Source organism: Lutjanus erythropterus, chromosome 14 (genome assembly GCF_056507025.1).
Source record: "Lutjanus erythropterus isolate fLutEry1 chromosome 14, fLutEry1.hap2, whole genome shotgun sequence".
In the NCBI taxonomy this organism is placed as follows: domain Eukaryota; kingdom Metazoa; phylum Chordata; class Actinopteri; order Lutjaniformes; family Lutjanidae; genus Lutjanus; species Lutjanus erythropterus.
In genome coordinates, this window is record NC_139330.1 from 360,001 (window position 1) to 387,502 (window position 27,502).

Below are 27,502 nucleotides of genomic sequence, written 5' to 3' on the forward strand. Positions count from 1 at the left end.
TTATGACTCACCGTCCTGGATCCTCCCTGCCAGAGCCTCTGAGCTGAAGCCGGCGAACACCACCGTGTGCACTGCGCCGATACGTGCACACGCCAACATGGCCGCCACCGCCAGCGGGGACACCGGCAGGTAAATGGCCACCCTGTCTCCCTTTTGGATGCCATGGCTCTTGAGGGTGTTGGCGAGGCGGCAGGTGGTTTCCAGCAGCTCTCTGACGGACAGATGACAGATAGTTAATAATTTTACTTCTATTTTAATTTATTTCTATTTTATGGTGTTTTTTCTTGTTCTGCTGTTCAAATAAAGTTTTTTTTTTTCACATTTTTAAATGTATATACCATAAATTCTCAAATAGCAGTCAGGTGAGTTTTTTCATCTCCCTTCAGAGAAAACCAGGCCTTAATTTGGGGCAGGCTTATATTAGAGACAGGCCTTTATTTATAATTTTTCATTCCATTTTAAAATTGGCTGATTAGTTCTTTGAACTTTCACTTTAAAAGCCTTGATCCCACACCTGGTAGGCATTTAATTTGAAATATCTGCAGGAAGTGTAATTTATTGGCTTAAGAGCCAAGAAGAAAGATGACACAGTATTATTTAAATACTCATTTTTAATCAAGAATTTACAATAAATGTACTCTTCTTTTTTAAATACAGTTGTCATTTCTATAATTTTCGTTTCTTTTTTTTAAGTAAAGCAAACTGAAAGAGGAAAATACATGATTAAAAAACAGAGAATTTGAGATATAAGGCGTGTAATGCAGATGACGGGGAAATCTCTGTACCGATGGATGGATGTCAGTTTAATGGCCTTGCAGATAATTAATGTTGACAGTTAAACTTCGTCAGCTGAATATCTGTGTTTTCCTCACATTGTTTTAGATTTACGGTGTGGTACCGACTGTCTGTGACACAGAGAACCTCCGTGTATTGATAAGATACAGGGCGGTATCGTCTGTGTAGAAGGAGAACATGAGGAACTTATTACCACTGAGCAGGTTTTCGTACCTGTAGGTGACCTTCACCTCAGTGCCGGGCTCGTCCCGCTCCCAGATCAGAGCCACTCGGTCCGGATGTTTCTCCACATGGACGTCCAGACAGTTCACTGACAGACAGACAGACAGACAGACAGACAGACACACAGACAGACAGACAGACTAAAAAGGTCAGTGTGCAACTTCTGATTTTAAAAACCTCAGATATAAAAAGTTTCTCAACTTGTAGAAGATCATTTCATCTTCAGATAAAACAATATATTGTTTTATTATTTATTATGTTATTATTGTATATTAAATTGTTTGTAGCTACTCAGACTGAGAACAGAGACGATGATTCAATGCTCAAAATAAAAGGTGAACAATAAGACTTACAGGAAGGTCAAACAGGTCAAAACCAGAACCAGTCCAAACAGCAAACAAATACAACATGGACATGGAAAAATTCAAACTCCAGGAAAGATTCAAACAAACAAAAACACTGGGAACGCAACAGAAACACGCTGAGACACTTAACAAAAAGAAAAACTGACCACAGAAAGAGGGACGCACACAGATGAAACACACAGGAAACTAACAAATGACAGAGAAAACAGGCAGTGAAAGGACAAAGACAGGAAGTAAGGTCATAAAAGACGATTCTTTCAAAATAAATCAGAACTAAAAACTACTGCAGCTCAGAACTAAAAGGATTAAAAAGAAAAATCATCTTTAATTATTAAGAATAGAACACAGATAAGACAGTCAGTCGCCATCACAACAATTCATTTAAAAAATTCAACCAATCCCTGTGAATTCTGCACAAACTTTGCAACTTTGTACATTTACTGAAACTTTTTCAGAACTGGACCAATCGTCACGGCTTCCTGCAGCTCCACCAATCACAGCAGTCTCCTGAGTAAACATCACACACGTTCTCAGACTCAGTGTTTTATTATTTTATTTTTTATTTTGTCCACAGTACTGAAAAGAACACAAAGTTTGTCTTTGTTCTGTATAATTACATTATATTATATATATTACATATATATTATATGTTCTGTAGTGTTTTCTGTTTTTCTGTTTGAGGTCATTTTACTTCTTTGTGTGAAATTTCCTGATGAATTTCTTCATTTAGAATTAAAGCAGATTTTGTTTGAATTTTCATTCATCTGAAGCTTTTTCATTGAGGTTACGCAAAACAAACAAGACGTTTCTCACTGAACTTTCTTTTTTTTAAATCTTCACTGTAATGCAAAGAAACTAATTATTATTATTATTTCTATTTTTGTCTAAATTGATCCAAAGGCCGACTTGTTACGTCTCATTAGTGAACCGTGAGGATGTTTCTATAAATCACATGAGAACATTGATGTTCTGATCCTGTAATTATTAATAAAGAACGTTTTGTTTCTCGTTTTGTCCTGATGTGACCAACACGTCGACACTCTGTCTTCACTGACTCTGCGATTGAACATTAATCCAAACTGGATTTCAGACTGAAGATCCTGTTTGTGTCTCACGCAGCAGATTTACAAAATATTAATTTCTAACAAGAGAACAAAAAAATCCTCCTGCATGAGATCAGATACAATAAGAATCATCCAGCTGTGCTTATTGGAATATTATTGGATTATTATCAGACAGAAAAACAACACAGAAACCATCACCACACAGAGCTCTGACTGTCCCTGTGGACTGTCTGTCTCTCTGTCTGTCCATACCAGGGGTTCTCAAAGTGTGGTCCGCGGGACAGTAACAGCTCTCAGAAATATTTTGTACAGCCCCCGAACGTCATATTTCAATCTTTTAATCACAATAAAACTCTCAGCTACTGCATCAGACTCATAGAAAGCTGCTGGTTGCCTAGCAACTGGTGACACCTCATGACTGTTAGCATCACTGTTAGCTAAAGTTAGCGACTTCAGTAGTTTAATATGGAGGTGAGATAGAAAACAGGCCTTTTTTCATTATTGAATAATCTGTCGATTATTTTCTCCATTAATCATTTAGTTGGTTCATAAAGTGTCAGATAATATTGATCAGAGAACAAGACGACGTCCTCAAATGTCTCGTTTTGTCCTCAACTCAAAGATATTCAGTTTACTGTCAGAGAGGAAAGAAACCAGAAAATATTCACATTTAAAAAGCTGAAATCAGAGAATTTTGACTTTTTTTTCCTTAAAAATAACTCAGAATGATTAACTGATGAATTCATCCTGTCACAATCTCATCAGCTGTAAAAAAAAAAAAAAACGTGGAGCGTTTGGAGCGACACACTGCCGTCCACGTTGATCAAACTGTTGATTGATAATGATCAGAAAATAGGTTTGGACCTGTTTTTCAAAGACTGATCTATTTTCCAAGTCTTTTCTGTGACAGTTATTATCATTATCAATTCATCTGTTGATCATTTTCTCCATTAATCAATAAGTTGTTTGGATATTTTATGGACTGAATCAAAATTGATTAATCTTTAGAGTTAAATGATTTAAATATGACTGAAGACGGGCGTCACAGCGGTGCAGTGGTCAGCGCGGCCGCCTCGCCTGGTTGGATCAGGGTCTTTCTGTGTGGAGTTTGCATGTTCTCCCCGTGTCTGCGTGGGTTCTCTCCGGGTTCTCCAGCTGTCTCCCAAAGACATGCATGCAGGTTAACTGGTGACTCTAAATTGTCTGTAGGTGTGAATGTGAGTGTCAGTGGTCGTCTGTCTCTGTGTGTCAGTCCTGTGATGAACTGGCGTCTTGTCCAGGGTGAACCCCGCCTCTCACCCAGTGTCAGCTGAGATAGGCTCCACCCCCCGCGACCCTTACAGACTAAGCGGTTACAGAAAATGAATGAATGACTGAAGACATGAAGCCTGCAGGATGCACTTTGTTTGTTCAAGGTAGAATTGTCCGAGCTGTTCCTAAACGCATCACGAGTCAAATATCAACATTTCAAGATAATAAGAAAATAAAAATAAAGTAAATCCAAACAGTTGAGTCTCTGCAGAGCGTCAGAAGTGAAGAGTGACAGAATTTAAGTTTATATGAGTCGATAGATTTATCTTTTATAGGAAAATGTTGCAGATTATATCTTTTAATCTGATATAAAATAATAATTTCATATAAAATTGTGTATTTTTCCTTCAGGTGTTGCTCCTGTTAGCTTCATTTACTGATTGATGATGTAATTATTATTCGATATTTCAGAGTTATTATCAAACACTTTGTTTGAATATTATTCAGTAATTTTTAGTTTAATAGAATTCATTAAACTTCTGCAATTTTATTAAAAAATGGTCTCATCATTTTATTACTTTACCTTTAACTAACTATTCAGATTATTCAGAAAAAAATATGTTTATAAACATTTAATTTAATAAACATTCATTAATTATTTCATTAAATGTAAAAAAAATAAATAAATATTAAACTTGACTTGTTGCAGATTCATCAGGTTTGTCCTTCTCAGCTTCTGTAGCGTAGAGTCACAAAGTTACTGAAGTTTTGACTTTTTTCCAATAATTTTCTCTTTTTCTTGTTTTATTTTAAAAAAATCTTTATTTTGCTTTAAAAAAAAAAAACAAGAAAAGAAGTTTTAGCTATTGATCAGGTATCAGGTCTCTCACCGGACACGTTGATCTTTCCTCCCAGGAACCAGCCAATGGTTCCGGTCCTCAGCTGGCAGTCCCGGACCCGGTGGAACGGTTCCACCCAGCGGAGCCGGTCCACGGCGGCGGAGCCCCAGAAGCGATCCGGATCAGAAAGGGAGAGTCGGTAGAGGTCCCGGTGGGACAGCCGAGACAGCTCGGAGCTCCAGGTCCCCGGAGGAGGCGGAGGAGACACGGAGGACAGGGTCCGGAGAGGAGCCGGTCCCTGCGGGATCCTGCAGCGGCCCAGGAGCGTCCTGAAGAGTCCGGAGGTCCCCCTGCAGTGAGCCGCCATGATAATCCTCACTCAGGTCCTCAGAGTCCAGAAGTGAGACTGTACCTGCTGCGTTCAAACTACACCTCTCTCTCTCTCTCTCTCTCTCTCTCTCTCTCTCAGGTGTGTTCAGGTGTCCGCAGGTACGGAGCAGTCACGTGACGTTTACACAGACACACAGAAAGAACAAACATTTAGGAAGAAGTTTAAAAACTTTCATGTTACATTTTTATGGAAGAACTTTAGTGTCAAAATAAACTGAACACTGGAGTCACGTGACAGAAATACACTCAGTGAAAAATGTATTTTATTTTGTTTTTATATTTAACAAATATAATAAAAATATATAATAAAAAAAATCATTGTGGATTTTACAGAATCAGTTAATTATTTTATTATCTTGAAACAACAAAATAATCAACAGAGTTATAATGTTACTGAAGTGTTTTGGTAAATAAATTATATTATTAATGATTATTATTATATTATCAACAAATTTTATTTTTTCAGATTTCATTAAAAAAGTGTGTCTGCAGGTATGGAGGAACTTTAAAATCTACTTTACAAACAGTCACATGACTTTTTACACAAACATATTCAGGTTTTCTCCTTTAAGTGACAGAAAAATAAAATGTCTTTAATTTAACAAGAAGAACAAAGAACTCATAGTTTTACACAAAAAAAAACTGCTGCACACTTCAGATTTATTTTTTTCATAAAGGACATTTTTCCAGACATTATTTTCTTTCTTTATTATTATTATTTAATATCATGATAAATATATTGCAGAGTTTTTATCATTGATTTATTGAACTTTTGGTATCATTACAGAAGTTAACAAAAGTTAAAACAGTTTAATTTTTCATTCTGACATTCTTTACTTCTGTAAATTCATTGTCACAGTGAAATTATAAAGTTATACTTTGTCTATTTTTATTTCATACCCCAATTTTTTAATTGTTTTTTTTTTTTTTTTACTATTTTTATTTGACAGAATCTCATTTAGTTTTTGAAATTTTATTTAGATTAAGGAAAATCTATATTTGAAAAAACTTATATAACGTAGATCAGTTTATTTTTTTCATCATGTGATTTTTAACTGGAGCTTTTTGAATGTCGTCTCCGTCTCGTTGAGTCGACCGGAGAAACAGCGCCACCTGCTGGTCATGGAAACAAACATTCAGTCAGGTTTTATTTTGATGATTAAAATTTGCACTAAATTTAGGTGTAAATGTACGGAAGCCTCTTTGCATCAACATGATGCAACAAAAATCCCGAAAAAACCCAAAATACTAACTTAATATCTGAAATAATAGTTTCCTGTTTTTTCATCACTCTGGAATAAATGAGCCTCCAGAGAAAAGAAGTTTACAGAGAAAATCTCCTGAATCACCTGCAAACTGAAAAAAATGATTTGTAAATAAATATTTTTTAATCACAAACAGATAAATTTACTTTATAAAACTCAGTTGATGTCTTAAGTCTGAATATGTATTTTTTTTAAAGACTAACATTGTGATGTCAGTGGGCGTCACGGTGGTGCAGCGGTCGGCGCTGACGCCTCACAGCAGGAAGGTGAGTTCGATCCTCCAGCTGGTTGGATCAGGGTCTTTCTGTGCAGAGTTTGCATGTTCTCCCCGTGTCTGCCTGGGTTCTCTCTGGGTTCTCCGGCTTCCTCCCACAGTCCACAGACATGCATGTTAATTGGTGACTCTAAATTGTCTGTAGGTGTGAATGTGAGTGTCAGTGGTCGTCTGTCTCTGTGTGTCAGTCCTGTGATGAACTGGCGTCTTGTCCAGGGTGAACCCCGCCTCTCACCCAGTGTCAGCTGGGATAGACTCCGCCCCCACGACCCTTCAGGAATAAGCGTTTACAGAAAATAAATGAATGAATGAATGTGATCAAAGTGTCTCTTTAAACAGAAAAACTTCAGATTTAAACTAAAGATCAACTGAAGTTCAGTTTTAATCTGCTCTGACTGCTGCTGCCCCCTGCAGGCCGACTGATGAACTGAGGATCACTTTTATACCAATTTATATTAAATTATCACAGTTTTTATGCTCATTATATTTTCTCATCTTCACCGTATCAGGTAAAATAATAAAACTTATTATTTTTCATGTGACTTTTCTTCTTTAGTTTGTTTCAGATCACTTTTCTACACAGTTTACTTCACATGTTTTATATTTCACTTTATATTTATTACTCGTTTTCTCTTCTATCCATTTAAATTTTGGAGCAACCAGACACAAGAATTTACTTTGTGATGAAGAAACTTTGATCTGATCTCGAAGCTCGAGTGGAGTCGTCTTCGTTCTGTGCAAAAAGCAAAAACTATTCTTTTATTTCTTTATCTGAAAAGTGAGACAGTGATTCATTATGAAATTGAAGTAATAACACTTTCAAACACTTTTCAAACCTTGAAAACATTAAATATTCAAGTGTTTTCCAGGATTTCCAGCACCTGGAAGAACCCTGAAGTTTTGTCATCCTTTTATTTTCACAGTCAAGAAATTAAGAAATTAATTAGTCTGTGTGTAATAATTCAACTGTCTGCAAAAGATACAGCATTTATATTCACACCGATAAATATCTAATTAATAAATACAGAATAATGAACTAATATAACTAATAAATAAATATTTTTATACCATGATGCACATTTTGTACATAATTCCTCTGTTTTATTATTATATTTTTGTCTTTATACATACACTTATTGTATATATTTTCTTCTATCATTATTATTATTTTGTTATTATATTTATTATTATTAGTTTTTGTATATTTTGTCCATATTTTTACATACCTCTTTTATATTGTCTAATAATTTCTCTCTGCTCATATATTTTCTTTGAATGGGAGCATCTGTGATCAAGTTTTGGATAAAAATGGATGGATAAAAATATATATGTTGACATAAAACATTCATATAAATTAATAAAAAACACAGATAAACATTAAAGACGACAGGAGCAACAATAAACAGAGAGATTTTCTGAAATTAATGTTTTAATAAATCTGTTTGTTTTCAGATTTGAACCCTTTAAGTAGATTAATTTAGTTCAGCAGGATCAGATTATTTGATGTTTGTTTGCTGATGTTCAACCTGCAGCTGGAAACACACTCAGTAATCACATTACTGCAGTGAAGTACCCGAGTACTGCACTTTTACTTGTAATGCAGCTGTTTTACTTATTTGTACTTTTACTGGAGTAAATGATGTGAATACTGAGACGTGCAGCCTCCTCAACACATGAGGATAGATCAGACGATGCTGTGTGTGTGTGTGTGTGTGTGTGTGTGTGTGTGTGTGTGTGTGTGTGTGTGTGTGTGTGTGTGTGTGTTGCAGCCCAGAGGTCAGATTAAAGGATGTATACAACAGTTAATCCCACCTTTGTGTTCGTACAATAGATTTAATCACCTTTATGAGTCCTAACGATCCTCCATTAATCTGCTGATTGACAACAAACATCAAACACCACAGAGCCGATCAGCTGATCAACAAAACAACCTGTTTGTTTCTCTGTTAAAGGGACAATCCACCAAATTCACTTGTTATCATCTAAGGGTCACAGCAGTGTTTTTCAACCTGTTTTCTCTTTTTTGTTTGTATCTCAGTGAAATTTGCTCGTATGTGCAGTTTTTTTTTTTTAAATGCACAAACAAGCGACTGACCCGTTGGATTAAAAAAAACAGATGTTAGCAGGTTTTAGTTCAGTTTAACAGAGTCTGACAAACATGATGAAAGGTTCCTTACAGAGACAAAACTGATAAAGAAGAAGATCCTTTTAGTTTCATCACAAACAATTTATCACTCTGTTCAAAACAAACTCCAATTACAAAACTGTCAGTTTCACATCATCTTCATTCAAACTGGACAGAAATCAAATAAAACTTAACACAACTGAATTTGTTTTTGTTATCAGTCAAAAGAAAATTATTTGCCATTTATTTTAATAATCACTGAATGGTTTCCACGTCAGTCTCAGCTTGTTAAATGTGACGATTAGCTGCTTTGAAGACGTCACTTTGGTTCTGGGAAACGTTTTTTTTTTATTTTTTACATTTAAAACATCAGGAGAGCAAGAAGGTCAGACATCGGAGAAACGGCACGTTGAGTCTGAATATTTCTTACATCAAATCCAATCCATCCATTAATCCATTTCTCAAATTGTCAAGAAATGTGAGAATTTGTTGAATAAGAAAAAGTAAACTTAAAAAATGAGCAAAAGAAAATTGAAAATGAGAAAACAATGAAAAAAAGAAGCTTTGTAGCTGAAAAACTACTGATGATTAATAGATTGTTTGTTTTTTAGGTTCCAGTCTGTCACTCTTCAGTGAACTTAAAGTACGTTTCATTTACTTCATGATTTATTTCCTGAGTCTGTTTCCATTTGAACTTGATTTGCTTTTATTCATTAAATAGCTTTTCATTCTCAGCTAAGCATAAAGAGATTTTTCAAACTTTTGGCATTTTCTAATGTGCAAATTCAAAATGTTCATAAAAACATTTGAAAATAGAATCCAGGTTACAAAAAAATACCAAACTTACCTTTTGACTTCTCATGTCACATATGAAAAGAAAGTTCAGCTGTCCACATACTTTTGGCCTTATGGAATAAGTGAAGAGTGTGATGTCAGAGGTCAGAGGTCAGAGGTCAGAGGTGAGCGTCTGCCTCTGCTGCTGTGTCTGCTTCAGGTGAGCCTTGGTCTGCAGGTGAGCCTTGAGGAAGGTGAGCAGCCTGAAGTGTTTCCCGCAGGCGGAGCAGCTGTAGGGTGTCTCTCCGCTGTGAATGCTGCGGTGCCTCATGAAGCTGGTGGCCAGGTTGAAGGTCTTGGAGCAGAGGGAGCACCTGTAGGGTTTCTCCCCGGTGTGAGTGTACCTGTGGTCCCGGAGCTGTTCCTTCAGACGGTAACTCTTCCCACACACGTCACAGTGGAACGGTTTCTCCCCCGTGTGGCTCCGCTCGTGGAGTTTGAACTGAGACAGGTACGGGAACTTCTTACCACACACCTGCACAGGTGGGAAGTAATGAAGTACAAATACTTAGCTACTGCACTTCAGTAGAGTTTTCAGGTATCTGTACTTTACTTGAGAATATATTTTTCTGACAACTTTTTACTTTTACTTGTTACACTGAACATAAATATCTGAACTTTCTACTCCTTACATTTTCAAAACAGGCTTGTTACAGAACAAGACAAAAACATGGAAGGATGTATCAAGATGAAAATGACACAAGACACAATGAGATGAAAACAATGTAAAAGACACAAAAAAGATGTAACAAGACAAAAATGAGTTATCAAGACAAAAAAGACTAAAAGGACATAATGAGACAAGACATAAGAATGTGAGACAGACAGAGACGGAAACACAGAAACAGTCAGTAGAAATGTCCTTCAGAGGACGACCCTGAATCAGTACTTCTACTTTTACTCTACTGCAGTACTGACTGAGTGGACTTTCACCACCTGTCCTCACCTGGCAGGTGATGATGGAGTCGTCGGCGGGCAGCTCGGCGGCGGGCAGCTCGTGCGAGTGTTTGCTGATGACGTGGTTCTTCAGGCAGCGGTAACTCTTGCCACAGACAGAGCAGAGCTGCCTCTCTCCGCTGTGGATCGTCTGGTGGCTGCGCAGGTTTCCCGCCTGTTTGAAGCTCTTCCCACAGGTGTTGCAGCGGTGCGGACGGACCTCGTCGTGCACCTGTTTGTGGCGTGTTAGGTGGCAGGCGCGGTAGAAGCTCTTGCCGCAGACATCACAGACGAATGTCTTGTCAAAGTGGGTCATGCGGTGCTTCTTCAGCACGCTGATGCAGGAGTAACCTTTCCCACAGACGTCACAGTGGCATGTTTTCTCTCCGGTGTGACGCGCCTTCACGTGCAGGTCGCGGTGGATTTTACGGTTGAATCTCTTGGGGCAGTAGTCGCAGGAGTATGGGAGCAGCCCGTGCTCTTTGATCTCGTGTTCACGCAGTCTCAGGATGCCGGTGAACGACACGCCGCACACCGAGCACAGGCGGTGAGACTTCTTCTCGTGGTCAGACAGTCGCTCTGTGTTTGGAAACAACATCCCGCACTGTGAGCAGCGCTGGTGAGTTTCTGTCGTCTCTGCAGGTCGAGACGTGCTGCTGCCTTTTTTACGCCGGCTGTGGTGCCGTTTCCTGCTGCGTCCAGCAGAGACTCCGTCCTCCGTTGCAGAGGCTGCGCCGGGCGGCGGAGAGGACGATCGAGCGTACTCATGATCTGGGAAATCAGCCTGCAGGGGAGGGGAGGAGGAGGAGGAGGAGGAGGAGGAGGAGGAGGAGGAGCGGCGCTCGTTACGCAGAGATGTGGTCTCACCCGTCGCTTCTGTTTTATTTTCACCTGTAAAAACATGCAGATTAAAATTAACTTTAAACCAATAATTGAGAAGTGATTATTTGTCAGAGCAAGTTTTATTTCTTTATTTTTTGGTGTCCTAATTGAAAATATTTGTTTATTGGTAAATTGTTTCATTTAGAATGGATATTATTTTGGCCTGATGTGTGTTAACAAGCAAGAAATTAATAAAATAATAATTAAAAACATCACGAGTCCTTCATGTCTCCACATCCACCTCTGAACTGGAATCAGAATCATCCTGATATTTAGCATCTAAACTCAGTTTTGTAGGATCAAGATCACATGTACTGGTTTTGAAATGATTTAATCTTGAATTAATTTAATGTCATCTGGATCATTCTGATCTGGATTCAAAATTGTGAAATGCTGGCTCAGACAAAAATAACTGTTTCCATGTTCTGTAATGTTCCTTGTATTTCCTGTTGTGGATTTTTATCTTTAGCTCAAACATCAAAAGGAGAAAGTCCACAGGAGTCCAAGATGTCTGATGTTGAAACTGGTTTAATGAAACTTGTTCAAGCAGAATGAAAGAATAATCAGTACACACTTTGTCCTGATGCTCCCTTCAGTTCTGGAGTTTCCGTCTTCAAACATTCATAAACAATCTGTGTCCAAATAAAGTCAGACCGACACACGGACAGAACGTAGAATCAGTCTGTTGGTCTGCAGATCCAAACACAGGAAATATGAATGAACAAAGTCTGAGAGCTCAGCTCCTCTGATACTCAGTCCGATTACAGTTACATCTGCTCCATTCAGAGACAGAGGACAAACAGCTGCCATAGCAACAGTATCAGGTGGTTCTCTTATTTATCTCAAAGGAGCAGACGGCTGCATTTACTGTCTCGAGGAGAAATTCAGCACAGGCCTCCCAGTTACCTAAAATACCTAAAACTGGAAAATTCACTAGTATCTCCTCCTTTAAAGACGACCTTCACAGATCTGAGCCGACCGCAGGACACCAGAGACACGGTGGACGCCGTGTCAGGACGATGGGACACTTTGTGATGTTTTATCCACCACAGGAGCATCCAAAAGGACAATTTCACAACTTTTTATTAAAAACAAAGGAGCATCAGCCACCTGTCCTTTAGACTCAACAGTTTGGACATTTTGGGCAAATTAACACCAACAAAAGACAAAACAACTTTCATTGTTATGAATCTTTAAGACAGAACACGATTAAATGAAGTTACTGTGAACTTCTGTTAATTCACTTTCTTCTGTGAGCTACAGTCATTCATTTATTGTTTAATACTGTAATAACAACAAAAAACAAAAATATAAATCAAATGTTATGTACATCGTGTTTTTTGTCAATAATACTGTAATAATAACGAAAATAAAAAATGAAAATCACAACCCGAATAATACTATACACAAAAACAACAACAACAACAATAATAATAATAACAATAATAATAATAATAATAATAGTAGAAAAAGGTGAAAATCACATTTGTACATCTTTGAAGAAAACTACAAAATGAAAATGTAAATTTTAGTTTGTAATTAACGAACAAACTATTTAATGTTGTTTGTTTGTTTGTTTGTTTTTTAACACAGACTCCTCATTTGGTTGATGACACATTTTTCAAATATGGACAAAATGATGTCCAACATTTTGGACATGAAGCCGTGGGAGGCGAGGTCCACCGTCTCCACTCGCTCCTTGATGGCTGACATGGCTCTCCTCAGCTGGGACCTGCAACCAATCACACGGAGAGAAGAGACACGTTATTAAACAAACGCACACAGAGAACACAACAGGACAGTGTGACATCACAGTCTGCACTGAAAACAAAAAACAATTTAAATCATGATGATATTTATCGAGGTCTGAACAAAAACAATCTCATCTGGAGAACAAAGATCATTATGTCAGAACGTCTCTGCAGAACTACAGAACCTCAGAATGATGATGTTTTCTCACATAAAAAGAAAAGTTAACATGTTCTGTGATCTGGATATTGGACTTGATCATATTGTGATTTTATTGTGATTGCAATTACTGTGCAGCTCATTATCGATCAGTTTGTGTCTGTGACTTGAAAGCATTAATTCTGACGTCCTGATCACGTATTTTTCCTGAATATGTGAGGGATGTTTCATAGTGAGCAGGATGATTCAGGACCCCTTCACTTCACGTCGGGCTCCTGAATCATCCTGTCAGCTTTTAACGACGCGCTCACTGTACATTTCCCCCTTATTACATGGTCAAAATGGAGTATTTAATAAAATCATGTCATAACGTCCAATAACGATCAGATCGATCGATCTGAACATCCGTTGACAGGGTCCAGGATGTCATCACGTTGGGTTGTTAATGAGCATCGGTGTCAATAAAGTTTACTGAGGTTGAAACTCACCAGAATTCAACCAGCTTGCCCAGAGTGACCAGCTCGTCCTCGGCCTCAGGGATGACGTAGAGACCTCGAAACGGGAGATGGTCTCTCACCAGGCCGGCGAGGCTCACGCATAAAGAATCGACCTCCTCTGATGAAGAGAAGAAGAGTAATAAGGAAGTTATCACCTCAGTAAAAACTGTCAGTGACTTATGATGATTAAATTAAAGAGCGTTCTGACCTTCACACAGTCGAGAGAACAGAGACACCTCGGAGGTCAGCTGGGTGGGTTTGATCCCCACCTCCTCCAGCTGCACCTGCAGCTCCTTCCTGGCGTTATTATCTGTCCTCAGGTACGCTGCTAAAGATGAGAACGACATGTTTTCTGGAGGACCGACCCGCCGTGCCAGCTCCTCCACTGTGATTTTACATCTGTGGACGAATATGATCAGATTAGAGATCTGCTGCGTCATCTGATCGGCCACCGATCAAAATATTCAGCGCCGATCGTCAGGGTTTACAGGTGGATGTTTATCATGAAAGTAATATAATCACAACGTCAAGCAGTTTTCAATAACTTCATCCAAAATCCAAGCACTTTCGCTAACCCTGAAGACCCTACATTCAAATTCAAGGGTTTTAAAAAGTTTTCAGCACCTGTATGAACCCTGAATATCGGCCAATCACAATCGACGGCTGATCAATCGGAACATCCTAAAGCTGTTCATACTCTCTATGATTCAAGCCTGTTTCTGACCTGAGTTTTGAGCCTCACTTTGGAGTCAGACTGAATTTCAGCTTCATCGGGTGTCGTTTGGCGTACAGCGTGCAGGAGGAAGCGAGGACTAATCAGCTGCTCTGATGAATCAGTGTCATGTGATAAATGTAGGTGGGTTGTTGTTGAAGCAGAATCATGAGTCGATTGCCCAATATCAGTCTTTTTTATCACTGCACCAAGTGACAAACAGAGTGTCTGTTGCCATAGAGACACGATGTGTCATCACATGGACGGTAAAGCGTAGCTAGCTTAGCCCCATTTCTCTCTGCTAAACAGACGAGTCATGCTGTCCTAGTCTGGACATGCAGCCATACGGCTCTGTGTTTTTTATAAGTCTGGACACGCGACGGCTCAGGTGATCAAAGCAGTATGCTAAGGGATTAGCTTGTGAGTAGCCCCTAACCCCGCCTTGTTAGCATTCTTGCTAGCAAACTTCTACCTGTCGCACAGCTTTCGAACAAATCTTTACTGACAATTGTCAACAGCCAGTACAGTCTGCAGGGGCCAACAGGGAGTTTTATTTTCTGTTTTTCATGTACAGTGTGCACAGTGTGTCAGACCTTGTGCTCGTAATGCACTAGCCTTTCTGACAGAAAGACATTTGGTATTACTAGCTAACACAGTCTTACCTCTTCTTTTTCCCTCCAGACGACAGAGGGAGGATGCTGTAGATTTCTTTGAAGACCTTCGGTGGAGGAGCTGCGGTCGTGTGCTGGGTGGAGGTGGAGGAGTGTGAGGTGGAGGTGTTTGACGTGGAGGGAAACAAGTCGAGGGACAGTCGGGCCTGGACCGACTGTAGCAGCGCTGTGAGGGGGGCGGGTTTTGGTGACGGCGGTTGCTGACTGCTGGTGGATGGAGTTTGTTCCTCTGAGTCAACTGAAAATGAGAAAAACTCCAAACATCATTCATTTATCTGAAAATAAAAGTAATGTCATGTAAACATGCAAGAATAAATAATAAAAACAGTAAATAAATGAAAAATAAATACTTTTTGGCGATGAAAGGAAGGCGGTCCCTCAGTCTAAAGCTGGTTATAACAGTCTGATCTGATCTAATTCTAATCTGATACAAATACAGAAATCAATATAGAAATGTATAGATGAATGAATAAAAAATAAACCCAAAAATAAATGTAAAAACACAGGGAAAAAAGTCTTTCTCATGAGCAAAATATATTTATTTTCCATTTCCTGTATTTGATTATTTACTTCTGTATTTATGTACAGTTATGTAGTTGTTTGTTCTTCATAATTCATGACCATTTCATACTTTTATTGAGGAGTTATATTAGAAAATATGAATTTTGGGCATTTTAAAACTTTTTAAGGACGTGTGTCCCCCTGCATCAAAAGAGAAGAGATACAACTTCCAAAATCTCCAAAACTGCTGCAGAGATTAAACTGAAATCAAACATCAAACTGTGAGGAAGACTACAAGTGTGTTTTTTTCCCAAACTGTTGGACTGTTCCTTTAAGCAGATATAAAGTAGACATAAGCGTGTAAAAACTGTGACAAACAAGCCTTACATGGATTCTCCTGAGAATCAGGCCCAGTGGTTCTCTTACGTTTCATTCCTCTGGCAATTTTCTGAAAAGAGAGACAAAAAAGATACTTATTAGCAATCGCTGATACATACACCAGCCTTTCTGACAGAAATACAGGTGATATTATGACTTAACAGTGTGAAATGAACTAGTCTTTCTGACAGAAATACAAGTGTTAAATGCACTAGCTTTTCTGACAGAAATATAGCTGATATTATTAGCTAACAGTGTGAAATGCACTAGGCTTTCTGACAGAAATATGGTGGATATTATCACTTAACAGTGTGAAATGCACTAGGCTTTCTGACAGAAATATGGTGGATATTATCACTTAACAGTGTGAAATGCACTAGGCTTTCTGACAGAAATACGGTTCATATTATCTGGTAACATCAATACTTTAGTTTCTCATTACTGATAACAGACAAAGCAGCTTCAATACATTGTAACCAATAACTGTTTATTTAATTAAACATATAAAATCAATAACTTTATTACTCACCAGTGAATCAAGCTCTGGATGGTTGGTCGGGAGCAGGATTTGTGGTGAAAGTGAAAACTGCACGTCATTGGCTGAAGCCTTGTTTGATTCTATTGGCTGGTGGAGGAAAGTGGTTGGTTTTTTGTCAGAAAAGTCCTGAAGGCAAACTTCTCGTCCACGATCACCTGTCCAGGTAGGACAGAGCGTCATCAGCACGGTTCTGAACGTTTTCGCTGCATGTCTAAATTAGGGCTGCAACTAACGACTGTTTTCTTTATCGATTAATCTGTCCATTGATCGTTTAGTAGTTTGGTCCTTGTAATGCTCGATCAGTGTTTCTCAGTTTTGTCCACAATCCAAAAATATTCAGTTTACTGTCAGAGAAGATAAACAAACCAGGAAATATTCATACTGAGAAGCTGAAATCAAAATTTGGATATTTTGCCTTAAAAAATGACTCAAAGCAATTAATTGATTATCAAAATAGTTGATGATTAATTTAATAGTTGACAAATAATCGATGAATCAACCAATCGTTGCAGCTCTAATCTATATCAAGTTCATGTTGATTCATCATTCAAACACATTGATATAAAAACACAGACGGCTGCAGTGTGTGTGGATGCTGGGTGGCTGTACGGTGGAGTTCCTCAGGGTTCTCTTCTTAATCCATTATACCTTCAGTTTACATGATAATATGGAACTTGGAAACATTTGATATGTGTTGTCAGTGTCTTTAAAAAATTACCCACATGACCTGTTAGAAAAATGCTTTAAACAAAGGTTTTCTAATATGTGAAGGTTTGGTTAAGTTTAGAAATCTAAAAATATTTGGTCCAAACTTTATTTAAGTTTTCTGTCTACGTTTGGGGCAAAGGATTGAAACACAACATCTGACATAGACTCATCTTATAAAGTTGCTGTAACTAATATGTTTGCACACCAGTCTTCAACAGATCAACATGATCATTCAAGCAGAGTCGTGTTTGTGTCACTTGATGAATGTCAGTCCAGTATTCACTCTCTTTTAGTTCTGGTTTTGGTCTCCACCACCTCCTGGTGTAAATATCTTATGCTAAATATCTCAGACTGTGTCTGTCTGCTGTTTCTCCAGTGTGTCTAAATTTAAGGCAGGTCATGGGTAAACTAAGAGTTAGCCACAGACCCTTCGCTAAGCCCTGCTCTCCTTAGTTACCGTTGCTAAGTCAGTCAAGCTTTCTATTTCTAGTTGATGACTGTGGATTTTGTGGGATAAAATTCTTGCTAGCAGATTTTATAAGTGTAGCTGGCTAATGTAAGCTAATGCTAATGCTTGAACTTGTTGAGTGAGCTGAGACGTCCGTCTCCAGCTGAGTTTTTAACGTTTCCGGTTGGTATTATTAGGTAACAGTGTGAAATGCACCGGCCTTTCTTACAGAAATACAGCTGGGATTATTAGACACAGGATTGGACAGTTGCTGTTCAGGGGAGGGGCTTAGCAAAGGGTCAGTTCACAGCTAACAGTAGAATCACCTTCTCATAATGTAAGACTGGTTATTGGCTGAATTTGTGGATCCCAGTTGTCTCAGTCAGACCAACTCACCATTAGCGTTAGCATTAGCATCACTCTGTGGTGACTCTAGCAGACACTTTGAGTCAACAGCAGAATTCTACAAACAGAAAACAGTCTGTCAGTGTTCAGTTTATTCACTTAGTTCAGAGGATGTTCTGACTGTTTGTGTGGATTCTGTCACTGACCCCGTACACCAGGATGTAGGTCTGTTCTGCGGGGGGGCGTTCACCTGCAGCATCTTCACCGGAAACATACCAAAATCACACACAACATTAGAGTAACACACGCTGCACAAATTGTTCATACTGTGAACAACTTTAGTCAATATTTCACACATTCTGACCAACTCAGGTTAAAGTTAATTGTCATGTTTGATCTTGGACTGCAATGTCTATAAACTGTCAGAAAATAGTGAAAAATGTCCATCGCAGTCCAAGTTGTTGTCTTTCAATGTCTCCTGATCTCTAAGATGTGGTGGAAGAGAAATAGAAACACTCAAGTAAAGTACAAGTACTTCAGAGCTGTACTTCAGTACAGTATCTGAGTAAATGACAGAGATGTGAGAGGAAGCTCTGAAGTGAACCCAGTAATGTTGCTGCTTCTCTGTGTGAAAGACGTGCTCTGTGTTCTCAGCTCACCTTCTGTCGGCTTCATCAGACCGTCGCTGCTCCCCTCAGACTCAGGTGGATCCTTCAGGTGTGCTGGAGTGTCGTCCTGTTTCACAGCAGCCAACAGGAGCATCTTCAGGATTTTATCCACAGCTTCAACACACAGACTGTCCACCAGAGCGCTCAGTTCCTCCTGAAACAAGCACAGCAGGAACCCAAGCTTCAGACACAACAGTCATCTGTTTTTAATGGTGTTTTACTGAAAAAAAAAAAAAAACTCATCATAACCTTTATTCAAATATCTGTAACTTTAATGCTGTTTTGCAACAAGGCAAAAATTTCAACCAATTAAACCTGAAGAGCATAAAACTACCTGATGTAAAAATGAACACATAAAGATTAATTCATGGAAAATTTCAAAAACAACACAAAAATCAATAACAAATAGACTTTAAAATATCCAGACAACATGGGTGACTTTTGTGAAGTTCTCTGTTTTTAACCAGTTTAGCATTAAGTGACAGTAAACAAGTTGGCCAATAAACACTGAAACATTTGAATTAGCAGATTTTTCAATAGATGGTGTAAGTTAATTAACCTACATGACTACAGAATGAGAGTGTCTGACTCGTTAAATTAGCAGACTTCTGAATGGAATTTGGTGAGAGTTAAGTATATGAGCACAGTATGAGAGGGTCTGTCTTCTTAAATTAGCAGATTTTTGAATGGAGTTTGGTGAGAGTTAAGTATATGAGCACAGTATGAGAGGGTCTGACTCCTTAAATTAGCAGATTTTTGAATGGAGTTTGGTGAGAGTTAAGTATATGAGCACAGTGTGAGAGGGTCTGACTCCTTAAATTAGCAGATTTTTGAATGGAGTTTGGTGAGAGTTAAGTATATGAGCACAGTATGAGAGGGTCTGACTCCTTAAATTAGCAGATTTTTGAATGGAGTTTGGTGTAAGTTGACTGTATAATTTATGAGTGTGTGACTCCTGCACTGACTGACCTCCTGTCACCACACCGGAAGCCTCTGGAACCGAAACAGTTAAACGACACTTAGCTGTTAGCTGCAGTTAGCTGCAGTTAGCCGCGGTAGCTTAACTCACCTCAGTTTCAGGGTTTAGTTTTTCTTCCGCCGCCGACAAAGTCTCCGTCAGCACCGACCTGGCCAGGTGAGTCACGATAAGCGTGACGTCACTTCTAAAAGTGATCAAATCGACCATATTTAAGAGCTCACGCACTTAGCAGCCAGCTAGCTTAGCAAAAACACAAACACAGCTAACTGCCGCTGTTGCGGATAGAGGAAATGACGTAATCTTCATCTTCTTTCGTTAGTAACATCACTATCGAATTACTAAAATAAAAGATAAATCTGTAAACGAATAAGAAAATATTGGAGGCATGAAGAGGAACAAAAGAAACAAATCGGAATGGAAAGACGAAATGTTGAAGAATAATTAAAAGTATTTTCTTTTTTTTCACATTTATTTGTTACTTTATTTCTGTATACATTTTAAGAATATCTGTATTTTTTGCATATACATTGCTTTACTGAATATTTTTAACATTTTAAAATTATTTTTTACATGAAATTTATTTATTTTTACCCTCTGTTTTTCCTTATTTTTCTGTATTGTGTTTGCAATTTATAAACAAAACTATCTATACATACATATTAATGAAATATATAAATTGTAATTTAAAATATATCAAGAAATACATCTGGAAATAAATTAAGAAATAAATGTGAAAGTAATTAAAATGCTCATAATTGTTGTTTTCTTATTTTGTAACTGATTATTCAGTTTCATTAATGAAAATATAAACGAAAACTGCATTTCTCTGTGTATTATGCTGTCTAGCTCTAAAGTCATGACCTACACTGTTTTTAACAGAACTAAGTTTTAGTTAGTGTAATTGAAATTTACTGAAAAATGTAACAAAGACATGAATAATCATGTTCATTAATTTAAAATATCTGCAATGTTGTGTTGAATGATCAAAATAAAAGCTCCAGTGATTCCAAAAATACTTTTTATTCACCAACCTGCAGCTGTACATACATATATTATTAATAATAATAATGATAATGATAAACAGAATTTTTAAAATATTACATTAAATTACATTCATTCACAGAGATTCAGCCACACTGATCAGTGCTTGACAGACAGTCAGATTATAAAACACACAAAACCAACAGGAATAAAACATTAAATAGTCTCTTTTTCTCCAAAAAAAACAAGGATATAAAACACACTCTCAGAACAAAACAAGAATAACCACACAGACAGAGACATCAGCATTTACATCCTCAAACACTTCACAGCTCTTTTACAAAAGTCTTCACTTTCAGTCCAATTGCTCGTGGTCGAGCTGAAGGTTGCGGTTGCGGTGGCGGTGGCGGTGGCGGCGTTGTGTTAGCATGTTTCCATCCTGGTCGGGAGCACCTGAGACGTAAACCGTGTCAGCTGACACGTGACACTTTAAGTAGCTTTTGATTTACTGTTGAAAATCCCTGAATAAGTGACTCAAAAAGTCAGCATAAAAAGTGTTTTTGTCCCTAAACTTCACAGGTAACAACTGTTAGCATGCTAACACACTAAGATTTTCTATTTCATTTAACACTTGTTAGTGTGTCACCCAACAATATATCAGCACTCAAATATTACACCTGAATGTGTAATATTTGAGTGCTGATATTGGTAAATAAATAAATTGGTAAATGTTGGCATGATAAAATATTACTCACAGGCTAATACTTTAGCATACCAACATTTACTGGCATGCTAACACACTAGGAGTCCAGTATTACAGTTTAAACATCTGTTTTTGTTTGTATGTACTGTAAAAACTATTATTGTAGTATATTAACATTTATTAGCATGCTAACATACTAACGGACTGTTACATCTTAAGTAAACAGTAAATGTTTGTTACCATTGTGAAACTCTAATCATACTCTATTATTTTAGCATACTAATGTTTAATTACATTATTGTTAACATACTACAACTCTATTTTTTAAGTAAACAGTAAATGTAATCACAGGCTATTTAGCATACTAACGTGTTAGCATGCTAGCACATTTGAAATAAAATGGCAAACTGAGGCCATGATTGAATATTTGTGTGTTTTGGAGTTCTGCAACCACATGCTAAGACACAAACATTCAAATATTACCACTTAAATTAAATTATTAATTTAATTTTCTGTAAATTATCTGTGTGTTTTGTGAGCATGATAGCATATTGTAGCCTTGTCAGTGTTTTGAAAAACCGAGTAGCCTTATTTATTCATTATTAGCATGTTAGCTAATAATGAATTAAGCCTACTGTTAGCATAATATTGCCCACTTTGCTTATATCCTAGCATATTATTAAATGTTAGCATGCTACTGAAGTTAGTATAGTGCAAATGTCAAAAGTACTCTAATGTTAAGTTTTATATTTGTTAGCATACTATGGTAGTATATGCTAACATATGATAGCATTTTTCCCTTAAAGCTTTATGTGAAAACTTGCATAGTAACAGATGATGTAAATGCTGTTCACTCATTGGCTGTCTTTTGATCCCTGAAAGAAGAGCCAATCAGACTCCTGTGCTCCCACCGCCATCGTCAAACTGCCACCTCATCACGTCTGACTCATCGTACAATCTTCAGCTGTGTTCATCCGACTCGCCGCCGCTCTGTCGCCGTGGTGAGGAGGTGGACCTCAGGGAGCCCGTGGCCTCCTGCTGCTGCTGTTTGGAGGAGCTGGACAGGTCGATGGCCACCTCCTCCTCTGTGTCCTCCTCCTCCATCTCCAGCAGCTCCTCCTCCTCCTCGTGCTCCACCTCCTGTGCCGCCTCCCGGGCCTCACCACCGCTGCCCCGTCGCTCTGAGGCGTCGCAGAACGAGTCGCAGCGGGTCGAGTCTGACGCTGGAGGGCTGGAACACTTTTTGGACATTTCTAAAGACTTCTTGTGCATCCCTGTGAGGACAGAGACAGAGACAGAGATTCAGTTCAGTCTGCAGGAGACACACACATCATCACTCCGGTTCAAATAAATACACTGGACTGAGGCAGGGATGGACCGGTCCCTGACAGAGACAACAGGCCCCTGACAGGGACAACAGGCCCCTGACAGGGACAACAGGCCCCTGACAGGGACAACGGGCCCCTGAGAGGGACAACGGGTCCCTGACAGGGACAACGGGCCCCTGACAGGGACAACGGGCCCCTGAAACGGGCCCCTGACAGGGGACACACATATAAAGACCCAACAAAAGTTTCTCTTTACAGTCATTTTGTGTCTCTTTGTGGTTGATTTGTGTGTCTTTTGGTAAGTTCATGTCTCTTTGTAGTCCTTCTGTGTCTCTTTGTAGTTGTGTTGTGTCTCTCTGTGATTGGTTGGTGTATTTGTTGTTATATTGTGTCTCTTTTGGTCATTTTTTGTCTCTTCGGTTGTGTTATTACAGTCATTTCTTTTTCCTCACTTTGTGTCTCTTTGTAATTGTTTTGCATCTCTTTGTCGTCCCTCTCTGTTGTTTTGTCTCATTGTTGTCATTTTGTGTCTCTTTGTAGTCCTTCTGTACAAATGTTTGGTCCCGTAATCATTAATTAAACTGAAATAATCATATAAATGTAGAAATGTCTGCACTGCAAATTAATTAAACTGGAGTAAGTGTGTGTGTGTGTGTGTGTGTGTGTGTGTGTGTGTGTGTGTGTGTGTGTGTGTGTGTGTGCAGCCTGTGTATTGATGCGTGCCGTGTGGTGCGTGTGTGCGTGGCACTGACGTGCATGCGGCTCACCGAGCAGCCAGGGGGCGCAGGATCCCATCATGCCGTTCTTGGCTGAGTTGAGGATGGACTCTGGCAGCGGGATGGAGTGTCGCACCATGGCGCCGTACAGACCGTACTCCGCCATGACACTACTGCGACCCCAACACTTCTCGCGCTTTCGCCACTTCGCCCGCCGGTTCTGGAACCAAACCTGGAGACAAAATGAAGAGACATTCAGAACCAGACAGAACAGAGAGAACGTGAGCTGAGGTTCTGTCAGACTGACCTGGAAAATTTCTACTTGACTAATTGCTGAAAACTCTAACAATCAATTTATTGATTAGTTGATTAATAAATAAGATACAAAATGCTTTTTTTGTCTTTTGTTCTCATTGTGCAGAAAAGATCCAGTGAAAAGGTGTGAAAGTATATAAACTGAAATAAGAAAGTAAATGATTTTACTTCAAACTCGCAGACTGAATGGTTTTTAAAAAGTAAAACTGTTATTATTATTATTATTTATTATTTTCTGACTTTATTTTGTTTTTTTCTTTTTATTTCTTGTGAAATTTTGAGCAAACTGTGTGAGAACAATATTACTGAGGAATGGAGGGTCAAATGAAAATGATTTCATTTTATTTTTAATTTCAAATTACAAACAACAACAAACTCCACCTGCTGATGAAGACTGTGAGATGTGGTTGAAATAAAATAAAGCAGTAAGTTGACCTTGAGTGAAGATTTTTTGTTTGTTTGTTTTTGGTCAGATATTTTTCTTTTGTCCTCCACTATCATCGCATTTCTTGTATTTAAAAAAAAATCATCCAGCTGCTTATAAATGTTTAATTATTTAAAATAATCTGATCTTTATTTTAATGATGATAATAATCTTACTAATAATAATCTGATTTATTTTTCATCTCTGTTTTCTCTCCATCTTCCTCATAAATTTTCATCAATCTGTTTTAAAGTTTTTATTCATTTAAGAGTTTGATGAGTAAATCAGTCAGGTGTGTGATCAATCAGCTGATCGATCGGCTGTGTACTGATCACGTCTCACCTGTATTCTGTCCTCAGGCAGCTCCGTCTTCATGGCGAGCATCTCTCGGGCGTAAACATCGGGGTAGTGAGCCTCGTGGAACGCTTTCTCCAGCTCCTCCAGCTGATGGGACGTGAACACGGTCCTGAGGAACATAGAACAGTGATGACATCATCATCAGCTGACAGCGACTGTCCTTCTGTTTATGACGTTTTATTTCTAATTATTAAAATCACCAGTGAAAGTTTCCCGATTCAGTGAGTTGGTGTTATTTTATTGATTTTATCTGACCTTTATTTAACCAGGCATGTCATCAAGAATGAATTCTTATTTATTTATTTTATTTTATTTTACAGAATAAAGTTTACTGTTAAACTGTAAAATATTCTGCCTCCATTACAAATATTTTTTATATCAAACTTTTTTTACTCTCTAAAATCAGTATCAACATCATCCCCCAAAATCCCAGTGTCGATATTAAAATATAAAATGTGGCTGCAGAACGTGTGTCAGCTGGTTTCAAATAGTGTCGTTTCATTTCAAAACAAATGTAAATAATTATTTATTGTATTTATAACCAAAGTTTTAAATACAAAATATGTTTTCTTTCATTTTAATTAATTTATTTCCTCTTTTTCTGCTGATGTTTTTAAAATCCAGTTATGAGGATAAATCACTTTTATTGTATTTAATAATTACGCATTAAATTATATCAATAATTAATTTGTCTATATGAATTATTAATTATCTTGCTGCATTTTCATTTTCAGCAGCTTCTTGCAAAACAAAATTTAAGGTAAAAAAATACTTTGATACAGAACAAAAAGCTCATAAAGAATCGAATTCAGTAAAAAAAAAAAAAAAAACGCATTAATGTATTAAGATGATATATATGAATTATATGTGTGTAATATTTATATGTATACTTGTTTCATTTTTAACGTTTTTCTTTGTAAAAACGATGAATAATAATGAATAATAAATAAATAAATAGAAATTTTCTTTAACATTCTGACTGTTTTTTATTTCGTTCCGATTTGAAATGATTTTCAAAATAAATTCTCTCTTTGATCTTCCTCACCTGTGTCTCCTCTTCTTCCTCTTCTGCGAGTTGGCGGAGCTCTTCGAGTCATTGCGATCAGACAGACACTCTTCATCTGCGACACAAACACAAACAAACTGATCAAATATCGATTTATATCACTGACACTGAAAAATCTGCCTCATCCATTATTAATTCAGCTGATGCGTCGACCAATAATTATCGATTACGAGCTTTCAGGCGCGGGAAACCAAAGACATCTTTTATTTGTTAACAAATTCTAATTTATTCATTTGAAAAATGTTTTGATTTAATTTAATGAAATGAAGCAAAGAACCAAGAACCGTCTGATACTTGTTGAGTCTGACGACCACGAATGACGTCAAATTAATATAATGGCGCATTTTAAAGAAGAAAACTGTTTTAAATTCTTAGTTATTATTTCGAAGCATCCTCTTTTTTAAAAAACAAAAAACAAAAACAAAAACAAAAAAACAAAACAAAAAACAAACTCGAACCTGACAGTGCAACACGATTCTATCCGAAGCGAGCCGAACGAAAATACACATTTTTATTCAAACGATTGAGAACCGAGTTTACAGAATAATGATAAAAATAAAAGCTGAGTTGAGAAGTTGTGTTGTTGTTTTTTTTTAATTCACTGTCTGGTTTAAAACACGAACTAAACTGAAGTAACAACAAAATGTGTCTCAACGTTTAAAGAGAGTAAAAAAGGTTCGTAATCTCGAGTCGAGCCGAATGAATCACACACAGTCACAGGTCTGCAGACCAAACAGGTTTTTAAAAAAACATAAAAGTAAAAGTAAAATCAACTAAAAGTTCAGTTGGGTTCTGTTCGACTGAAACGGAGAGAACAGGTGTAAAAACCCGAGTTAACCCGAACTAAACCGAAGTGACATCGATCCTGTTTCCTTCAAAGACTTTAGAAAGAATCAAAGAAAGGTCCGTGGACCGGAGCCGGGTCGTACCGGAGTAGGCAGCGTCCCTCTGGGCCTCCAGGCCCTGCAGGTAGTGGCTGTCGGCCCGGGCCTGCAGCAGCGGCAGGTGTCCGGGCAGGAAGCAGGGGGCTCCGGGGGGCTGCTGTGCCGCCAGGCTGCACAGGAACCCGAGGCCGAGCGGCAGAGAACCTCCGGGGAAGGAGAACCCGCCCAGGCCTCCTCCTCCTCCCTGCGACTCCGCCCCGGGCCCCGAGCCCGCCCCGGACAGACCCGAACCCGGAGCCCCGCCGGGCTGCTCCAGACCCAGCAGGTCCGTGATGGCGAAGCCTTTGGAGCGGAACCCGGAGCCGTGCAGCCGGGACTTCTCGATCCCGAATCCCGGAGACAACATCTTCACTTTGGGCTTGTCTTCACTCAGGTCCTCCCGAGCCGTCATCATGGACCGGAGGATGAAGAGGATGGTGATGGCCAGACCGGGACAGACCGGCCAGTTGCCCTCTTTTATCTGTCCCCGCTCTCAGGGGATCACAGCAGCAGCCAATCAGGAACGAGCTGTGCTGCCCAGGGGGCGGAGCCTCTTCTCTCTCAATCCCGGAGGATTAATTGCCACCAATTTTCCTTCAATCCGATCAGAGCAAATCTCTGAGAGGAGGAGGAGAGTTTTTAATTTATGTTGTTTATCTTTGATCGGAGGAGGAGGAAGAGGAGTTTCATCATCATCATCATCATCATCATCATCATCATCATCATCATCATCATCATCATCATCATCACCTCATACACCTGATAAATCATAAGATAAAGAGGCAGAGGAGAGTTTTTCATTGAAGTTGATTAAGATCATCATCATGACTTTATATCACTGATCAATGACACGATCGATCAGAAGAAACCAGACAGATCATTTATTTTATTTTTATTTTTCATTTTTATCTGGCAGGTTTTTACAATTTGAACAAATCAAGAAAAAATTTAGAAACTAATTCATTATAAAATTTCAAATGGTTTTTATTCTTCATCTTATTTCATGTTAATTATGTCATTTTATTTTGTTTTTATGTTTATTTTCAAGTGATCATGTGACTTTCATTTGTGTTATTATCAGGCTGCTTTTACTG

The 27,502-nt window shown here is 38.3% G+C and overlaps 3 protein-coding genes across 6 annotated transcripts in view; all 3 read right to left on the reverse strand.

The window, feature by feature from the left end:
• Window positions 1-4,997, reverse strand: part of acss1 (acyl-CoA synthetase short chain family member 1) — a 21,613-nt gene extending 16,616 nt beyond the window's left edge. Inside the window, exons 1-3 of the mRNA XM_084735266.1 lie at window positions 4,588-4,997; window positions 1,009-1,105; window positions 12-211 (exon numbers count right to left, since the gene is read on the reverse strand). Coding sequence (XP_084591392.1) covers window positions 12-211; window positions 1,009-1,105; window positions 4,588-4,903 — 613 coding nt within the window. The 5' untranslated portion in view covers window positions 4,904-4,997. The remainder of the gene's footprint in view (window positions 1-11; window positions 212-1,008; window positions 1,106-4,587) is intronic.
• A 4,343-nt stretch (window positions 4,998-9,340) lies between these two features.
• Window positions 9,341-20,107, reverse strand: LOC146314957 (uncharacterized). 3 transcript variants are annotated; one of them, XM_084735269.1, is made up of 10 exons: window positions 19,686-20,017; window positions 18,608-18,770; window positions 18,155-18,207; window positions 18,000-18,066; window positions 16,439-16,602; window positions 15,919-15,979; window positions 15,022-15,268; window positions 13,856-14,046; window positions 13,639-13,765; window positions 12,808-12,974 (listed from the first exon to the last, which is right to left on the reverse strand). In XM_084735269.1, exons 1-10 carry the CDS (start codon window positions 19,800-19,802, stop codon window positions 12,827-12,829), a joined length of 1,338 nt encoding a protein of 445 aa, XP_084591395.1. In that variant the 5' UTR covers window positions 19,803-20,017; the 3' UTR covers window positions 12,808-12,826. The 3 variants fall into 3 exon arrangements, with proteins under 3 accessions (XP_084591393.1, XP_084591394.1, XP_084591395.1); XM_084735267.1 differs by lacking the exons at window positions 12,808-12,974; window positions 13,639-13,765; window positions 13,856-14,046; ... (1 more) ...; window positions 15,919-15,979; window positions 16,439-16,602 and adding exons at window positions 9,341-9,899; window positions 10,371-11,251 and having other exon boundaries at window positions 19,686-20,107; XM_084735268.1 differs by lacking the exons at window positions 12,808-12,974; window positions 13,639-13,765; window positions 13,856-14,046; ... (1 more) ...; window positions 15,919-15,979; window positions 16,439-16,602 and adding exons at window positions 9,341-9,899; window positions 10,371-11,251 and having other exon boundaries at window positions 19,586-19,724.
• Window positions 20,108-22,239: 2,132 nt separating this feature from the next.
• On the reverse strand, window positions 22,240-26,847 carry vsx1 (visual system homeobox 1 homolog, chx10-like). 2 transcript variants are annotated; one of them, XM_084735274.1, is made up of 5 exons: window positions 26,415-26,847; window positions 25,465-25,540; window positions 24,405-24,528; window positions 23,375-23,555; window positions 22,240-22,553 (listed from the first exon to the last, which is right to left on the reverse strand). In XM_084735274.1, exons 1-5 carry the CDS (start codon window positions 26,821-26,823, stop codon window positions 22,240-22,242), a joined length of 1,104 nt encoding a protein of 367 aa, XP_084591400.1. In that variant the 5' UTR covers window positions 26,824-26,847. The 2 variants fall into 2 exon arrangements, with proteins under 2 accessions (XP_084591400.1, XP_084591399.1); XM_084735273.1 differs by having other exon boundaries at window positions 23,360-23,555.
• Between the last annotated feature and the right edge of the window lie 655 nt (window positions 26,848-27,502).

What these genes read in the sequence shown, in the direction of transcription:
- LOC146314957 (XM_084735267.1), bottom strand. Translation starts at nt 19,802, where the DNA reads ATGGTCGATTTGATCACTTTTAGAAGTGACGTCACGCTTATCGTGACT. An exon ending in CCTACATCCTGGTGTACGGG is followed by an intron (nt 18,067 to 18,154) that starts GTCAGTGACAGA and finishes TTCTGTTTGTAG; the next exon opens with AATTCTGCTGTTGACTCAAA. An exon ending in TGCTAATGCTAACGCTAATG is followed by an intron (nt 11,252 to 17,999) that starts GTGAGTTGGTCT and finishes ATGTTTTTACAG; the next exon opens with GTGAAAATAAAACAGAAGCG.
- vsx1 (XM_084735273.1), bottom strand. Translation starts at nt 26,823, where the DNA reads ATGATGACGGCTCGGGAGGACCTGAGTGAAGACAAGCCCAAAGTGAAG. An exon ending in GAGGGACGCTGCCTACTCCG is followed by an intron (nt 25,541 to 26,414) that starts GTACGACCCGGC and finishes TTTGTGTCGCAG; the next exon opens with ATGAAGAGTGTCTGTCTGAT. An exon ending in GCTCGGTGAGCCGCATGCAC is followed by an intron (nt 22,554 to 23,359) that starts GTCAGTGCCACG and finishes CTGTCCTCACAG; the next exon opens with GGATGCACAAGAAGTCTTTA.